This window comes from Leopardus geoffroyi, chromosome D2 (assembly GCF_018350155.1).
Source record: "Leopardus geoffroyi isolate Oge1 chromosome D2, O.geoffroyi_Oge1_pat1.0, whole genome shotgun sequence".
Classification (NCBI taxonomy): domain Eukaryota; kingdom Metazoa; phylum Chordata; class Mammalia; order Carnivora; family Felidae; genus Leopardus; species Leopardus geoffroyi.
In genome coordinates, this window is record NC_059334.1 from 33,905,576 (window position 1) to 33,923,976 (window position 18,401).

At 35.9% G+C, this 18,401-nt stretch overlaps 1 protein-coding gene across 5 annotated transcripts in view; it reads left to right on the forward strand.

Moving 5' to 3' along the window:
• Positions 1–18,401, forward strand: part of MCU (mitochondrial calcium uniporter) — a 199,866-nt gene that overhangs the window by 144,859 nt on the left and 36,606 nt on the right. For all 5 annotated transcript variants that reach the window (XM_045437721.1, XM_045437724.1, XM_045437720.1 and 2 more), the window contains one exon: positions 9,514–9,583. In XM_045437721.1, coding sequence (XP_045293677.1) covers positions 9,514–9,583 — 70 coding nt within the window. The remainder of the gene's footprint in view (positions 1–9,513; positions 9,584–18,401) is intronic.

Here is an 18,401-nt window from a genome sequence, read left to right on the forward strand (position 1 = left end):
GGTCCACATCCCACATTCTCTGACTCCAGCTGATCTCTCCATCTGTTTAGGGATCACATGGGAACCAATCTCTCAGCAACCAATCCTGGTCAAAACTGCTTAACCAACTGAGCCACCCAGGCACCTCTTCTCTCTATTTTAAAGTAAAATATAGATTTATTTATTTTTCTGTAACCTTTAAAATGCAAGAGGAAAGCGAGGTTAGAAATAAAATACAGTTATCCTAAAAAGATTAGCCTCCATACACCTTCCCTGCATACCAACTTTTATTTATTCCTGTTAGGAAAAGACACAGAATAACAGTTTGGACTTCAATACCATGTTTTAGAGGGCATGAAGTTAAGAGAATGATTGAAAGTGTAAAAGATTGAATTCTTTGATTCAATATCCTCTTCTATGAATAGCATGTGTTTCCAGAAATCTAAAAATTATGTTTTGAGACTATAATAAAAAATCAGCTATCTCAACCATCAAAGAATAAAAAAAAAACACACAAGGAATAAAACTTTTGTTTTAAAATCTTATTAACCTCGGAGAGCCTGGGTGGCTCAGTCAGTTAAACATCTGACTCTTGATTTCAGCTCAGGTCATGATCTCATGGTTTGTGAGATCAAGTCCCACCTCGGGCTCTGCATGGAGCCTGCTTGAGATTCTCTGTCTTCCTCTCTATCTCTGCCGTTTCCCTGCTCATGTTTTTTTCCTCTCTCTAAAAAAAAAAAAAAAAAAAAAAGGGCATTTTGAGGTTAGTATATAATATATTTATGTTATTTTTTTCTCTCAACTTTTACTATGAAAAATTTCAAACCTACAAAAAAATTACAGGAAGAGTGTGATGTATAGTGTTATACCCTTTGTCTAGATTCATCCGTTATTAATATTGTGCCACATTTGCTTTGTTTCACCTTTCTCTCTTCATGTGCAGCTTGTGTATGCACACACACACAGACACACAAATTTTATTATTTCCTGATCCATTTGACAGTATCAGTCATCATAATCCTTTACTTCTAAATGTTTCAGCCGTGTTTTTCCCAAGAACAATAATATCCTCTTGCTCTTATACAAAACACAGAATCTGATTTTACTTTTTCCTAAATCCTGTCTATTACCTGTGTTTTATCAGCATTTAAGAACAAAGGAAACAGTGAGGGAAATTATTAATAGCAGCCACCCACTTCACTTCCTAAGTTATTCACCACTATGTATCTTCCAGAAACCAAGTGTGAAAATGAAAGATAGAAGTTGATTTTCAAACCTAAATAAATACAAAGGAATCGATGGATAAGGCGCCTATAGCATTAAAAGTAGGCCCGATTTCTTGAGATACCACATATAGTTGAGCCATTTCCCTAAATATCTACTGGTATTTATTTTCATAAATTCATAGAGTTGGAAAGGCTTTATAATGTATGTTCTATAACCCATTCATTTTACAGACGAGAAGAACTAAGGTTCAGGGTCACATAACTAGAGATGAGACTAGAATCTTGCTTTTCAAACTCTCAGTGTCATATTTTTTCTATTATGTTGTCTCCCAACAAGCTTTAGATGCTTATGTTAGGGTCCTGATGAACGAGAAAGGTAAAATGTCTGAGGGTACTACATCTTTCTAGTATAACTCGAGTTCCCTTAGAGTTCATCTGAGTGAACTATAGTGGTGCTGCTCAAACTTGCATGTGCATATGAATTTCCAGGTAGTCTTGTTAAAATGCAAATTATGATTAGATAAGGCTGAGGTGGGCCTGAGATTTGCATTTGACATGTTTATCTGATTCTGATGCTACAGATCCATGGACTATATTTTTGAGTAGTAGTTATCTAGAACCAGCACAGAAATCTCACAGCCCCTATGCTCTAGAAAAGTAGGAAAAAACTACAAAATATCTCAGTTATATAAAGTAATGCAGAATACTGTAACTAACCCCTGTTTACTCATCATCAACCTAAACAAAATATTTCTAAAATTTCTTATTTTCCTAACTTTTTATGTTGAAAAATTTCAAATCTACAGAAAATTTGAAAGAGTAATACAATGGACATCCCTTTATCTAGATTCGCTAATTGTAAATATTTTCCAGTGTATACTTTTGTTATCCCACTGAGCCTTTTGAGACCAATACATTAATTTAGAGATGCAACGACCCCTTTTCCCAATATTGTTATATCAACAGATACTGAGTTCAAGATTTCCGTGGTACTTTGGAGGGAAATATGAATTTAGGTGATAAAAAATTGAACTTTAAGTCAAAACGAGCAACCAATGAAATTACAGCTTTACTCTCAATAAAAACATCTTTCAAACCAGCTGTATTTATTCCTTTAACATTTATTGAGAGTTCATGCTCCAATGTGGTTTGTGTTCGGATTTCATTCCCTTATGTCTAAATTTCTGTGTTTCTTTGAATTGTACAAATGATTGTTGAAAGGTACAAATGCTAGCCAGGTTTTTTTTGGGTTGTAGTTCTTTGAGGAAGGGATGCATTTACACAACTATAGTAGCTGAAAGTAAAATAGATATTTAATATATATGTGCAAAAATTTGCACTGTGACTATCTCCCAAAATGCTTACAGTAATCATAATTACCTCCTTATTTCCCAGAGTAGTTTAGCAGTAAAATAAAAGTCAGTAATAATTCCCAAGGGAGGGAAACTGGGACAGAAAGCAAAGTTGTAAAACTTGTCAAAGATATTAAGGTATAAGGAAGAAAATAAAGACAATGCAAATAAATATTTATTAAGCTTCTGTCTCCTAGGGTATGGGGAGCAGGGTGGGTACCAATATATAAAGAAATGAAAGCAGTCTTCTGGGTGATCATTACTTTGAAGGGGGAGGCAGACATCTAAACAGATATTAGAATACAATATGACAAATGAAAAAAGGACAAAAGCTGAGAGCAATACAGGAAAGTTACAAAGGAAATGGAGTTGGAGAATGTAATGAATTTAGAAATGATAAAGGAGGGGCGCCTGGGTGGCTCAGTTGGTTGAGTATCTGACTTTGATTTTGGTTCAGGTCATGATGTCAAGGTCCTGGGATCCTGCTTCATGCTGAGTGTGGAGCCTGCTTGAGATTCTCTCTCTCCCTCTGCCCCTCTCCCTGGGTCGCATGCTCACTTGCTCTTTCTCTCTCTCTCTAAAAGTAAGTGAGATAAAAGAAACTGTAAGAATTAAGAATTTTTGTAAAATTAAAGGAATGGGTACATAACATAATATAGAATCTAGGTGAAAAGTGTAAGGGTGTTCACTACAAAATTCTTTCAATTTTGCTGCATGTTTGAAAAGTTTTATAATAAAACGTTGGATAAAATAATAATTTTTTAAAAAACCCAGGTAAGGGGCACCTGGGTGGCTCAGTCAGTTAAATGTCCTATAATTTCACAGTGAGAGCCTGGAGCCTGCTTTGAATTCTGTGTCTCCCTCTGGCTTTGCCCCTCCCCCACTCGCCCTCTGTCTCTGTCTCTGTCTCTCTCTCTCTCTCTCTCACAAATACATAAACATTTAAAAAAAAAAAAACGAGGTAAGATGATATAAAGAGGCCAAAGTTTTCTTTTTTGTGCGTGAATGTAGGTTTTTAATAAATAGAAGGGAAGGAACAAGGTAGAAAAGAACTTTCCAGTTCACGGTGAGAAAGGCAGGTTGTCACTTAAGAAAAGGAGAAATTCCTTACTCTGGTATCATTAACATATCCTGTCATGAGACCCAAGAGGATAAACATGCATCCATTAAGGAAAACATAGCATTCATTAGGGTATAAACACATTCCAAATATAGGTGTAAAATTGCCTCGAATACTAGGGATTTAAACTATACACTAAAGTTTTAGTTGTTATTGGACTCTTATTCTTGCACAGTATAAATCATATGTTGTAATTTTGGAGTGATACCAAAATCTAAAATAGAAACGTTATTTATCAATGAAGTTTATACCAAATTCTCATAACTTTGTTAAGTTGTGATATACTAGAAATATCACTAATCTTTTACATGCCTTACAAACCTAGTTATTAATTTCAAGACCTCATGTAAGAATTGGCCCTAATGAGCATTTCTTGATACAGTTAAATGGATAAATATTTATATTTATTAGGATAAAATGATCTTTCATCAGTTCATATTACATAGAGTGATATGACATACAACTAGTTACAGTTAAGATTTGAGTGTTCTGGTTATTTTAGTCCGTTGCTAGATCAGCAGTGTTGCAGAAGTTTATGACTGAGGTCTTGCCTTGTATGCTTTTAGGTATGCTATCTTATTTGATCCTCAAAGCACTATTAGTGTGGAACAAGTATTAATTTTAAATAACTTTATTGGTAATTTAGGAGCTAGATTTAATTTCCTAACTCAAAATCTGATGTTGACCAGATGCAACAAAAAGTCCTTCAAAAAAAGTATAATAAAGTCCTCCATATTGCCTTGTTTTACAGATATGAAATTCTCTTGGAAATCAAAGGTATATAAATTGCTTCATGACTTACTTTATAAAGTAACAATATATTCTAGTAGGGAAATGTTGCCTATATTATAATAAAATGTAGTCACTGTTTAATAATGTTTTCAAAGAGAAAATAATTTTCTAATATTCAACTGTAATATAATTTAACTCACAAAACATTAACACCACCTTCATTTAAACTGCATCGGAAGCTTTGCTTCCTTGGTGAGTTATTGAAAGAAGAATAAAATATGCCTTATATTTAGTCTAACCTTTAAAAATTTTTTATGGTACTACCTAAAGAGATTCTCTTTTTAAAACTTCAGATTTCTACTTTAAATATCATAAAGTGTTTATATTGTATAATATCTCTTTGTTTAGAGGTAGTTGTGGCTTTCAAAATACATTATACTTATTAAATGCTTTTCAGTGAGAGTAAGTCTTCAGTAAGAGTAAGATTGAAGATTGAGTTTCTGAATATCTTACATTTTGGTAGAACATCAGTCATTCAAATGTTATCACATTTATATTGTCACTTACCCATAAATGAAATCAGCCTTGTGAAGTAGTCAAGTGTGTTGTCATTGCTGTTGTTCATTCAACAAATGAGGATACTGAGACTTAGGGGTGGAAACTCAGGATAGTAAGTTGGAACTGGGCCCAGGGTTTTTAGTGTTTTCCCATACATTAGATCTCGCGGATTTGGAGTCACAGTACTTATTTCAGTGAATGGTTAGAGTCGAAGTAGTGAAAAATTATCACAGGTGTGATGCTTTAGCAATTATATTATATCAAGGACTTGGAAAAAAAACTGATGCCAAATTGTAGAAGCTATTATAGGTTTTTTTGTGTGTTAAAAAACAAAATTCAACTGAGTAGATTTGAAGATCTAATTGGCTTTATTAAACAATTCATGAATTGGGCAGCATCCCATCTAGCAAGTACAGGGGAGCCCTGAGGAGTTGTACCAAATAGAAGGTAGGTGTATAGGTAGGAGGCTGGTGGGGGCGGCAAGAAAGTTAATTAGCAAAAGGAAAGGATTGTTCCCTAGAGGGAAGAGTAGAGTGTTTTATCATAACAGATTATCTCTTCTTCCTTTGGGGAATGGAGAGGGTTCTGGTGGTGGCAGACTCAGTGGCACCCATTAGAAAATTCCTCATGACCAGTTAAGACTACATTTCTGGGGGAGGTTGAAACTGCAGTTAGACTGTATATAAAGCTCTGGTTTGGGGAGTTGGCCCAAGTGACACCATTCAGGGCCTCTGGTTTTCTTTTTAAGAAAAGACCCAGATTTAGACCTTGGCTTTAGACCAACTGAAATAATTTTACAGTGTTTGTCTCTGATTTTTTATATAAAGGGGATTGCCTTCACTTAAATAAAGGGACTACCTTTCTCTTTCTTATTTTCCTTTCTTTTCTTTCTTTCTTTTTCTTTTTTTTCCCCCTTTCTTCTGTTTTTTTCCCCTTATGGTCTAGTGTCTAACTGGCTATGAATATTTTGGGGATATTGACAGGTTATTTAGACTTGACATTCTTCCCAAGTTGCTGACAGAAATGTGTTGCTGAGTTTGCTCTTCTGAACAATGAAAAGTGAGTGTAGGGGAAGTTGCATAATTTATGATAGTAGTAAAGAACTTTAAGTTTTGACTTGAATTTAATAGTTTGCTCTGAAGGCATGAGATGTCTTTTTAGAATACTAAAGTTTGATATTTTGTTAGCTTGAATCTTATGACTTGGGAAAATTAAGTTACGGTGTTTTGTAGTCTGACTCTAACTTGATAATGCTAGCATTTTTCTTTTCTAAGGGTTAAGATTTAAGAAGTGGTTGTATTACCAGAGCAGATGTTTTACTTTAACTACAAGCCCCTGTTTTTCCTAGAAGTTCTCAAATTACTCATCAAAGATGTGGACTATCAAGACGCGCCTGGCTGAGTCAGTAGAGCATGCAACTCTTGATTTCAGGGTTGTGAGTTTGAGCCCCACTTTGGGTGTAGAGATTACTCAAAAAAAAAAAAAAAAAAAAGAAAAGAAAAGAAAAGAATAAAAGATGTGGACTGTTTTGCACCAAAAGTATAAATCTGTCTTTTCTTTTCAAGGAGCTGTATTGACACCAAATCACTTTGTTCCCTTGGCATTGATATTGCCTAGAGATTTACTCTTTCTCTCATGATTTCTGCACATTTGGGTATTTGCTTTCTTAACCTTAATCTCCGTCTCTGCCTTTGAAATTTAAATGCATGAATAAATACATACCACTTGCCTGAATGTGTTTCTTTTTTAAACTTCTTGAGGGTTTTTTTTTTTTTAACTTTAAGCATCAGTCAAGAATTTATTAAAAGCTTTCTATCTTCTTGTGATTTATTAAGAATATGCAATTAAAACAGCAAAATATATTCAGTCTAGGGGAGTCATGGAATACAGTTTAGAATAGCAATACCTCTCTGGTCTCTAGCACTTACATTCCTCTCCTTGGTTTTTGTCTTTGGTTTGGTTTGGTTGGAATGTTGTTATGGTTGACACATTTGAAAGAAAAGGGGCAAGAGCAAAATCATTTTTGTTTCTATCGGCCTTATTAGACTATAAGGTATTAGAAGGTTTAAGAAAGGAAAGGACCTATATGTGTGTTTGTGAACACTTCATAAGTAATATTTCATAATTACCAATATCATTATAGAAGTGACTGGGAAGGACTTTGGGAAAGTGATTTATCTCAGAACTATAGAGGCAGGGTTCTACAGCAAGAGTCAGCAAACATTTTCTTGAAGGGCCACATGATAAATATTTTAGACTTTCTGGGCCATAAAGTTGCTGTTCCAACTACTTAACTCTGCTACAACTCCTCAATTCTGCCACTGCAGCGTGAGAGTAGATGACTGAGCTATAGACTGGAAGTAAATAAATGGGCTTGGTTTTGTTCCAGTACAACTTTATTTACAAAAACAGGTGGTTGGCCTGCCCACCTATATTCTTTAGCAGCCTACAAATAATATTCATAAGCAACCATGTGTTTATGCAGTTCTTTGCCCCACAAAAACATTTTTTTATTGTCGAGGAGAACTTGCAAAATCATAGAGGAACAGAGGACTTCCCGTTTTAAAATGGCCCGTCAGATTATACATAAATATTTTCAGGTAATGCAATATGCCAGTTGGAATTTCCTTTAAGATACTCTGGGGGAAAAAACTAGATGGATATAGATGAACCAAATTTGACAAAATGTTGGTAAATATAGAAGTGGGTGATGATACATGGAAGAAATTCATCACACTGTGCTCTTTACTTCTTTGTATGTTCTGAAATGCCCATGTTAGAAAGTTGCTATTTAAGTAAATAATAGCCTGGTAAAGGCAGCAGTTTTTCCCTTCTCTTGAAATAACCTTAAAATAAGAAAGTGAATAAGAAAGCAAGCTCTATCTTTGCAACCAGAGAGATCTCTGCAATCCTAAAGCACAATATATGAAAAAAGGTTTACCAGACCTAATGAAGATAAAATGTGTATGTGAGAAGACCCTGAGAGATGAGATCTATGGTTCCAGATCCCCAACAAAGCCAAGAGAGCTCAGCTCTCCCAGAGAAGTGGTTGGCCTCAGTTTTTTCCAAAGCGGGGTTCAACACTAACCCTTTAACTAATACTTTCTCAAAGAAACATATATTTAGGGATTTTATGCCAATCCAAATAATTCTTTAATATGAAGGCAAAGACATTTTTTAACATGCCAAGTTTCAGAGAACTTTATTCTCATGAACCCTACTTCTACAGGATGAAATTCAGCCAACCAAGACATGAAAGGGGAAACTATAGTTAAAGTATTGGTAGTGAGCATAGAATGCATTGATCTATAAAATTAAGACATAGCCCCTGTGAATAAGAGGAGACTACTGTATTTACATTTTTAGTAAATGTCAGTCTCATATTTCTGCATGTTTTCCTAAGTGGGAAGGAGGTGGGAACTGAAGTTCACATGAAGGATATAAAGTCTGTTATGCATCATGGTTGTGTTAAGGTATGTCTTGTCATAGAGTCCTAAATGATTTTTCTTTTAGGGCTCATGGAATGGAATATGATATCTGGCTCAGAGGCAGATATTGTGTTTTAGTCACTTAATGCCTTCCTTTAATACTTTCTGTGGCTGGGAGGGGTACCTGGGTAGCTCAGTTGGGTAAGCATTCGACTCTTGATTTTGGTTCAGGTCATGATCTCACGGTTTAGTTCGTGAGATGGAGCCCCACATGGGGCTCTGTGCTGACAGTGTGGAGCTTGCTTAGGATTCTCTCTCTCTCTCTCTCTCTCTCTCTCTCTCGCTCTCTCTGCCCCTCCCCCACTTGCACGGCATGTGCACTCACACTCTACCTCTCTGAAAATAAATAAATAAGCATGAAAAAAATTTTAAATACTTTCTGTGAATGGGAAAGTATACAAAGGGATAAATATAATCATTTGACAAGTCAGAAACATATTTAATATTCTTTTTGAAACTTAGTTTAATTGCGTGAAACTAAATTCCAGATCTAAATCTTAAATGACACTACTCTTTGAGAAGGTAGTAAGATTATGAGTGATTTCCTTCTTAAATTAAAAAAAGGAAATTATTAGGGACTCAAGGTGTGAGGCTCCCTGACCAAATTAAAAATGAAAAAAAAAAAAAGGAAAGTGAACAGAAAGATGAGATTTCTACCCAATAACAGCAAATTCATGATACAACTACTTAAATAACTGGCTTACACCTAGTTATGAAGGCAATGCATGTGTAAACGCTAGCAAGAAAAGGAAGCACAAAAGCTTCACTTTTGACTGGATAGTAAGCAAATATTAAGTGTTTAAAAAGCAGATGAAAAAAGTTTGTGTGATGTGTGTGTATGTAAATATGTTCGTATAAAATCTTGAAAACAAGCCACAATGTTCATCACTGTTGTCTTAGGATGGTATGAGTTTGAGAGACTTCTTTAAAGTACATTTTTAAACTTTTCTACAAAGAATACGCATTGCTTAAATAACCAGAAAGTTATTTCTGTATGCACATAATTTCACATTTGTTTCTGTGTCCTGACAGTGGATGTGTCTTTTCGTGTTTTCTAGGTGCACCAGAGGCTCTCTTCCTGGCAGAATTTGGGAGTTGTTTATTGCAGTACTGTTGTGCCCTCTGATGGTGAGTTTTGGCAAATCCATTTTTTATGTCTATTTTCATTTTCTTAACTCAGTGTTTCTCATTCTCTAACTAACATACAAATTTATATATCCTACTCTTTCACTTCAGATGCACTTGGAGTCAGAGAGAGAAGCAGGGGGAGGCAGTGCTAAAGAGAAATAAAATTTGAATGAAGATATAGTGAATTTAGAGGAGAAATCAGAAAGAAAAGCTAATAGGCCCATCCAGTTTTCATAGATCAAGGAATGTTATTATCTCATCTCTTCATTTGTGTTTTAAAATTGGATGGGCGCCTGGGTGGCGCAGTCGGTTAAGCATCCGACTTCAGCCAGGTCACGATCTCGCGGTCCGTGAGTTCGAGCCCCGTGTCAGGCTCTGGGCTGATGGCTCAGAGCCTGGAGCCTGTTTCCGATTCTGTGTCTCCCTCTCTCTCTGCCCCTCCCCCGTTCATGCTCTGTCTCTCTCTCTGTCCCAAAAATAAATAAACGTTGAAAAAAAAAATTAAAAAAAAAAATTGGGGACAAAGGTAATGTGAAGATCACAGAAGCACCATCTTTGGTATTTCCTAACCACTGGGTCTTTATTCTATGTATCGTGATCAAACTCTCCAGCCCCTTCATGTCATCAGGGCCTAGAAAGAAGCAATTCAAAATCTGCAACCTCCTGCCTGATTGTTTTTTTCTTCCCTGATGGTACTATCCTTCTTTGATGTGGGGAAGAATGAACCGATGCTTGGGGACCACATGCAGTCCGTAATGCTGCAAACTGACAACAGGACGGAGGCTGTTGTTACAGTAGTGGAGGGATATGTTTACAGCTCTTCTTGTCATTTCTCTCACTCAGTATTGGACACTCACAGTTTATATTATTTGCTTAATAGGGTTGAGTGTTAATATATTTCCTCTGTATGAAGTTTAGTTTGATAGAATTCTAATTTCAACCTTATAAACATTAAATTTATAGGCAAAGCAACCATCAAAAGAGCATCTAGCAAACTTAAAGACACCTAAAGCAACGAAATCTCAGCAGAATTTTTAGAGTCCTAGGATCCCCGTTATTGATCAGAATCGATATTTAGAGTGTTACCAGAACCCTCCCCCTCAAAGCTGTTTAAATTTAATGCAGCTGCTATTATCCTGTATGGAAGTATTTCAGCAATGTAACAGTGCTACAGTTGTACTGGGATATCTAGATGAATATTATTCCAGGACATAAATGCTGGTAGGTTGACTGTATGTTGCATAAGGGGTTGAAGGCAATATTCTTGCAAAAGCTGAAGGGATACATACTTTAAAAGAAGTGTGGGTCCCCAAATTCCTACCAATACTATTGTCCTTCTTAAGAAAACCAATTCATATTAGTAATCAAAAAATAGAAGCACATAATTGGTTTAATGCAACTCATTGCCCATGCTATCCGCAAATTATACATCTTTCTTATTTTTACTTCTAAGCTAATTTTACCTTAGGTCTGTATAGTGTATGAGAAAACTCTGCTTAATACATAGCTACTTGTAGCCAGCCGTCTCTGTGATCATTTACTGCTCTTAGTTGAGACTGCCGGATCATATTCTTTATCAAATCATTTTTAAAAAGTACAAAATCTAAAATACCACATTATGTTTATATACCTAGTATATATGCCTAATATATACTACCTCTCAATAATTGCATGTTAATTATGTTGTTTGACCGATCTTCTATTTATGACTATAATAGCTCAGATAACAGATATAAATTATTTTAAATGTTTAACCTTCTTACCAAAGCAATCTAAAGGTTCTTAGTTTTTCTTATGTCACAAATACTTTTAAAGATCTGGTGAAAGCTCTCTCTATATATCTGCATCCATCCATCCATGCATACATACATACATACATACATACACATACACATAGGAAATTTTACACATAATTTCTTAATGATAAAGACTCCCTCAAACCAACTCATGGACTCCTCATCTCATGGCCCTCAACCTCAGATACATTTTATACAGGTGCACAGGTACGTACCCATATCTGTGCACATGTTCCCTTTCATGAGAGGCATTATGTTTAGAGGTTAAGTAAGAGACAAGCTTTGGAGTCAAGCAGATCTAGGCTTACATCCCGGTTTCACTATTTAACCACCTTATAACTTTAGGCAAGGGCATTAGCTTCTCAAAGTCTCTTTTCTCATCTGTGAAACGGAGATAGTAATAGTTATCACCTCTGAGAGAAAAACAACTTACCCTGCAGAAATAGTACTTATCCACCAGAACGACTTACTCTATAAAGAGTGCTTGTGGTAGTGTTAAAGACCTCTAATCTAAGAACCGTGGTTTGGGGCTTCTCATTTTAATTTCATTGTGCCCCCATCCTCAACTATAAAACTACGCAAAATTTTTATGACTGTATTGTTTGTACCTACTTAAGATCTCCAAAGCCTTGTTTATACCTGCTTAAGATTTCCAAAGCCTTTAGGGCGTTCCTGTTCACATTAATGAAAGTTAAGGAGGAGAGTAATTCTGCTATAGACAGGCTGAATGTATAACTTATCATCCAACCCAGGATGCTTTTGAGAATGAAAAGGGGGCAACCGGAGTTTTCCTGACAGATTTTCATAGTGTAACCCAGGACGTATTGTCCCCTAAGCTTTTGGGAAAGTGTCAAGGGTGAGCTAGCATAAGAACAAGGAAAATAGCGCCTTCTAGCTGCCTTCCTTTCTCTATCCAGAATGTGATGCTACTCAGTTAACCCTGTTTTGAGAGTTGTGGTAAGAGTTGTGTTTATTTTGTAGTTAACAAAAGATGTAAGATTTTCATACAATAGAGAGCAAATAATTTTTGTAATAAAGGGCTATTGAAAATTCCTGTTTAATAATAAATAACCATCTGTTTAATTAACCCAAGTATAGATAACATATAAATTCTTTTTTTATTTTTTTAAAATATTTTTGAATGTTTATTTATTTTTGAGAGAGAGAGAGAGAGAGAGAGAGAGAATGAGCAGGGGACGGGTAGAGAGAGAGGGAGACACAGAATCTGAAGCAGGCTCCAGGCTCTGAGCTGTCAGCAGAGCCTGACACGGGGCTCGAACTCACGAGCTGTAAGATCATGACCTGAGCCAAAGTCGGACACTCAACCAACTGAGCCACACAGGTGCCGCTGATAACATATAAGTTCTTAATTTAAGGCCTGTGGATGGTTTGGAGAACTAAATATTGCCCCAACTTTCTTCTTTGGTTTTTGTCCTGTTATGTTTTTAAATTAAAAAAAAATTTTTTTAATTTTTAAAAAATGTTTATCTTGAGAGAGAGAGAGCAACCAGGGGAGGGACAGTGAGAGAGAGAGAGAGAGAGAGAGACAGAGAAAGAGAAAGAGAAAGAAAGAGAAAGAGGAAGAAAGAAAGAAAGAAAGAAAGAAAGAAAGAAAGAAAGAAAGATAGAAAGATAGAAAGATAGAAAGATATCCCAAACAGGCTCCACACTGTCAGTGCAGAGCCCAGTGCGGGGCTGAATCCCACAAAGGGTGAGATCATGACCTGAGCCAAAACCAAGAGTTGGATGCTTAACTGACAGCCACTTAGGAACCCCTGTCCTGTTCCTTTTTTTTTTTTTTAAGCTTCATTGAGATATGTTTTACATATCCTAAAATTCACCTGTCATTTCATAGCATCATAACAATCCAGTGTTAGACTACTTCCTTCACCCCTAAAAGTTCCCTGGTTCCTGTTTTGCAGTCATTCCCTTCTCCCACCTTGTGCCCCAGGCAATCACTAATCCACTTTCTGCCTCTAATAATTAAATCTTGTCCAAAAATGTCATATGAATGGACTCCTACAGTATGTAGTCTTTTGCATGTAGCTTGTTTTATGTTATCATAATGCTTTTGAGGTTTATCCCTGTTATAGGGTGTTGCAGCTCTTTATTTTTATTGCTGAGAAGTATTTTGGTATATGGAAATATCACATTTTGTTTATTCACCAAGTGAAAGATATTTGGGTTGTTTTCCATTTTGGCCTGTTCATACTGCTGGTATCAACATTTGCCTGTAAGTCTGGGTGAACATATGTTTCCGTTTCCTTTGGGTACTTAGTGGAAAGTAGGGTTATATGGTATATGCTTAGCTTTTTAAGAAATTGCAAAACTGTTTTCCAAAGTGGCTGTACCACTTTGCATTCCCACCAGCAACATGTAAGTGTTCCAGTTTCCCCAGGTCCTCCCCAACACTTGTTTGAATCAATCTTCTTGATTATAGTGGATATGTAGTATTATTTCATTGCATTTCACTGATGACTAATGATGTTGAGCATTTTTTTATTTTATTTTTTTATTTTAGAGAGAGTTTGTGCGAGCGGATGAGAGGGGGCAGAGCGAGAGACAGAATCTTAAGCAGGCACCACGCTCAGTCTGTGATCCCCTGGGATCATGACCTGAGCTGAAATCAAAAGTCAGATGCTCAACTGACTGAGCCACCCAGACGCCCTGTTGAGCATCTTTTAATGTGCTTATTAACCATTCAAGTATTTTCTTTGGTAAAGCATCCAAATTTTTGTCCATTTAAAAAAGTTGACCATCTTAGTCGTGATTTATAAGGATTCTTTATATATTCTAGAGCTTTTCCTGTTGCTTTTCAAATAGTTTTGGGGAAAAAAAGGATTTGTTTGAGTCATCTTACTAATGGCCACTTTTTATACACATTTGGAAATTCTGTCTTTACTGTCATCATATTGAGGGCACAAACTACCCCACCACTGTGTTTCATTCCAACTGTTTAAAAACTTGACAACAAAAAAGAAATGAAACTAATGAAACCACTTAATCGCCAAAGACGCTAGAACACAAAGCTCTGGGGTCTTAATATGGCAGAGTTGTCACCAACCTAAAGATGGAGTTGGGAATGCTGAAACAGACTATAGGTTTCCATTTAAAAAACATATCTTACAGTTTGGACTTTTTGTTTAAGTAGAAGTTTCAGTTAGGAACTGAATCCAAAATGTGATTGCACTTGCTCTGTCACAAAACCCTTTTTTGTAAGGTTCTATAAAAATTGGCTTGCACATTGCTGAGAAAAGCTGCCACATGAAATTGGAAAGACCTTTAAACTTTATGTGCTGACAGTTTTGAACTGGCTTAGCTTAGAGTAGAAGCAGATTTGTCAAATTTCAGGTGATGTCATCCAATCTAGGATTGCTGTCAGTTATTCCAATACTTTGAAGTAAGTTTTGAATGAATTGGAAACTATCCCATTTCCCTTCAGAATACAACTTGATGAAACTACTGATTTGCTCTAAAGCCTTAGTTCCTACTTTTTGTCTGTTAATAAGCATGCTGACACAATCAAAAAAAATCTCAAATATGTGTGATTCTCTTACGGAAATTAGAAAATCTGTTAACGTTAATGGCTGTAACCTTCTTTGGAAGATTGTTAAATTTCTTTGCCAAAATAACTACCAGAAAAAAAATTTTTTTGATGCTAAGGAAGATCTTGGTACTCTCTGCACAGATGGTACATCTTCCAAGCTTAGTAACATGCATATTTATATTGCCTTAGAGAAGAAAGGAGCCCCACCCATTGTAATAATGCACTGGGTGTTGTTGGTTTTTTTTTGTTTTTTTTTTTTCACTTGCACATACTGGCATTGAAGGCTTTTCCCAGAGTCCTAAAAGAAGCCTTGCCTGCTACCACAGAAGTAGTCACTATCATAAGATGATTTTATCAAAATAGAAAATTTTTCTTTGCTTGGTTAAACTTTTGACAGGAGTTTTGCTTTTTACTTATTTTTATTTATTTGTTTTTTGAATTTTTTACAATCTAAATCCAAGTTAGTTAACATATAGTCTAATAATGGTTTCAGGAATAGAATTTAGTGATTCATCATTTACATATAACAAGTGCCGTTTACATGCCCACACGTGTCCTGCTTAATGCCCCTTGCCCATTTAGCCCATTCCCCCACCCAATACCCCTCCAGCAACCCTCAGTTTGTTCTCTGTATTTAAGAGTCTGTTATGGTTTGTCTCCCTCTCTGTTTTAATACTATTTTTGCTTCCCTTCCCTTATGTTCATCTGTTTTGTATCTTAAATTCCACATGAGTGAAATCATATACTTGTCTTTCTTTGACTGACTTATTTCAGTTAGCTTAATGCACTCTAATTCCATCCACATTGTTGCAAATGGCAAAATTTCATTCTTTTGATTGGCAAATAGTACTCCATTGTGTATATATACCACATCTTCTTTATCCATTCATCAGATAATGGACATTTGGGTTCTTTCCATACTTTGGCTATTGTCGATAGTGCTGCTTGTAAACATTGGGGTGCATGTGCCCCTTCAAAACAGCATACCTGTATCTCTTGTATAAATACCTAGTAGTGCAATTGCTGGCTCGTAGGGTAGTTCTGTTTTTAATTTTTTGAGAACCTCCATACTGTTTTCCAGCGTTGCTGTACCAGTTAGTATTCCCACCAGCCGTGCAAAAGAGATCCTCTTCCTCCACATTGTCGCCAACATCTGTGGTTGCCTGAGTTGTTAATTTTAGCCATTCTGACAGGTGTGAGGTGATAGCTCACCTATGTGAGCTTGTGGTTTTGATTTGTATTTGCCTGATGATGAGTGATGTTGAGCATTTTTTCCTTCGTCTGTTAGCCATCTAGATGTCTTCTTTGGAAGTGTCTATTCAGTCTTTTGCCCATTTCTTCACTGGATTATTTGTTTTTTGGAGTTGAGTTTGATAAGTTTTGGATATTAACCCTTTATCTAACATGTCATTTGTAAATATCTTATCCCATTCCATTGATTACCTTTTAGTTTTGCTCATTGTTTCCTTCTCTGTGCAGAAGCTTTCTATTTTGATGAGGTCCCAGTAGTTCATTTTTGCTTTTGTTTCCCTTGCCTCCAGAGACGTGTTGAGTAAGAAGTGGCTGCAGGCAAGATCAAAGAGGTTTTTGCCTGCTTTCTCTTCTAGGATTGTGATGGCTTCCTGTCTTACGTTTAGGTCTTTCATCCATTTTGAATTTATTTTCGTGTTGGTGTAAGAAAGTGTTCCAGGTTCATTCTGCTGCATGTCACTCTCCAGTTTTTCCAACACCATTTGCTGAAGAGGCTGTCTTTTTTCCATCGGATATTCTTTCCTGCTTTGTCAAAGATTAGTTGGCCATACGTTTGTGGGACCATTTCTGAGTTCTCTATTCTGTTCCATTGATCTGTGTGCCTGTTTTTGTGCCAGTACCATTCCATCTTGATGATAACTGCTTTGTAGTATAGCTTGAAGTCTGGAATTGTGATGCCTCCAGCTTTGGATTTCTCTTTTAGGATTGCTCTGGCTATTTGGGGTCTTTACTGGCTCCATACAAATTTTAGGATTATTTGTTCTAGCTCTGTGAAGAATGCCGGTGTTATTTTGATAGAGATTTTAGGAGTTTTGCTTTTTAAGAGAAGAGAAAATTTAGTTAAAGGAAGAGTTTACTTATGCCTTGATTTATTTGGAAATATTTGGGACTTTATGAATGAGCATAATCTTCCAATTCAAGACCTTTTGGTCATTATTATGAATTTGGTAGAAAAATCATGAATTCTTTTAACCGAGCTGTAGCTCTGAAGTTGGTAATTAGAAATAGACAACCCTGTGAATTTTCCAACTGTGGGGGTAGGGAGTTTCTCTGAAGTCTACTCATGAATGGAAAGCTTTGTCAGTTTCTCTACAAGAACTGAAAGCTCTTGAGCTCTTGAAGATTACTTCCATTCAGAAACCTTAAAATTGAATTTTGGATTTATAATCTTCTCACTTTTGATACTGCATCAAAATAGTGATATGAATTCAATTCTAAGAGTCTTAGAAAGTTCTTTGCACACACCTATCCTACCATCATCATCTGCCAAAGGGAGCTGTGATTACATTTACCATATCTTTCTCAGAGTCTCTGAGTGTTCACAACTTCTTTTCACAAAAACAGAAAGGCACAACCTTTTAGATATCAAAGATGATATTCTGGTTAACCATGACTTCTTTACGTGATTTTATGTGACTTCTTTATGCAAGCCAAGCAATAGCAGCCTTGTAATTGAAATGGTTTTTTATATAGTATTAAAGTTTATATTTTATTTAACTTGTACAATTTTGTTTTATCTCTTTAAAAAATAAGAAATGGCCATTAATTTTGGGTTAAAATGAGGAAAGTCCGTTTTTTGTCAACATTTATTTTAAAAATATGTCAATGTAGTAGTCTGCTTGGGCTGCCATAAAATAGCATAGGCTGAATGGCTTAAACAACAAAAATTTATTTTTTTCCCAGTTCTGGATGCTGGAAGTCTGAGGCCAGAGTACCAGCATGGTCTGGTTCTGGTAAGAACTCTGTTAGCTTGCACATAGCCACCTTCTCTCTGTGTCCTCACATGGTGGGGACTGGAGAGAGCTCTCACATTCTTATAAATCCACAGTCCTATCAGATTAGGACCCCACCTTTATGACCTCATTTAACTTTAATTACCTCCTAAAGACCCATCTCCAGATAGTCACACTGAGATTTAGAGCTTTAACCTATGAATTTTGGCAGGGAGACACAATTTAGTCTGTAGCAGACAATATGAAGGAAATCAGTTTCTGATGCAATAAAATAAATTATATCTAAAATTTTAATGTATAAATTGTTTGAATTTTTTCAGGGAATAAGGCTATAGGAGGAATCCATACCCTTATCAGTGTCTCAAAGAGGTCAATTATCCAAAAATACTAAGGAACATGGAATTGGTTTATATAGCAATAACTGGTTTCCTTCTTGTTTTCCTCAGTGGAACAAGTCACTTTTGTTTTCTTGAGATTTAAAGGAATGATTG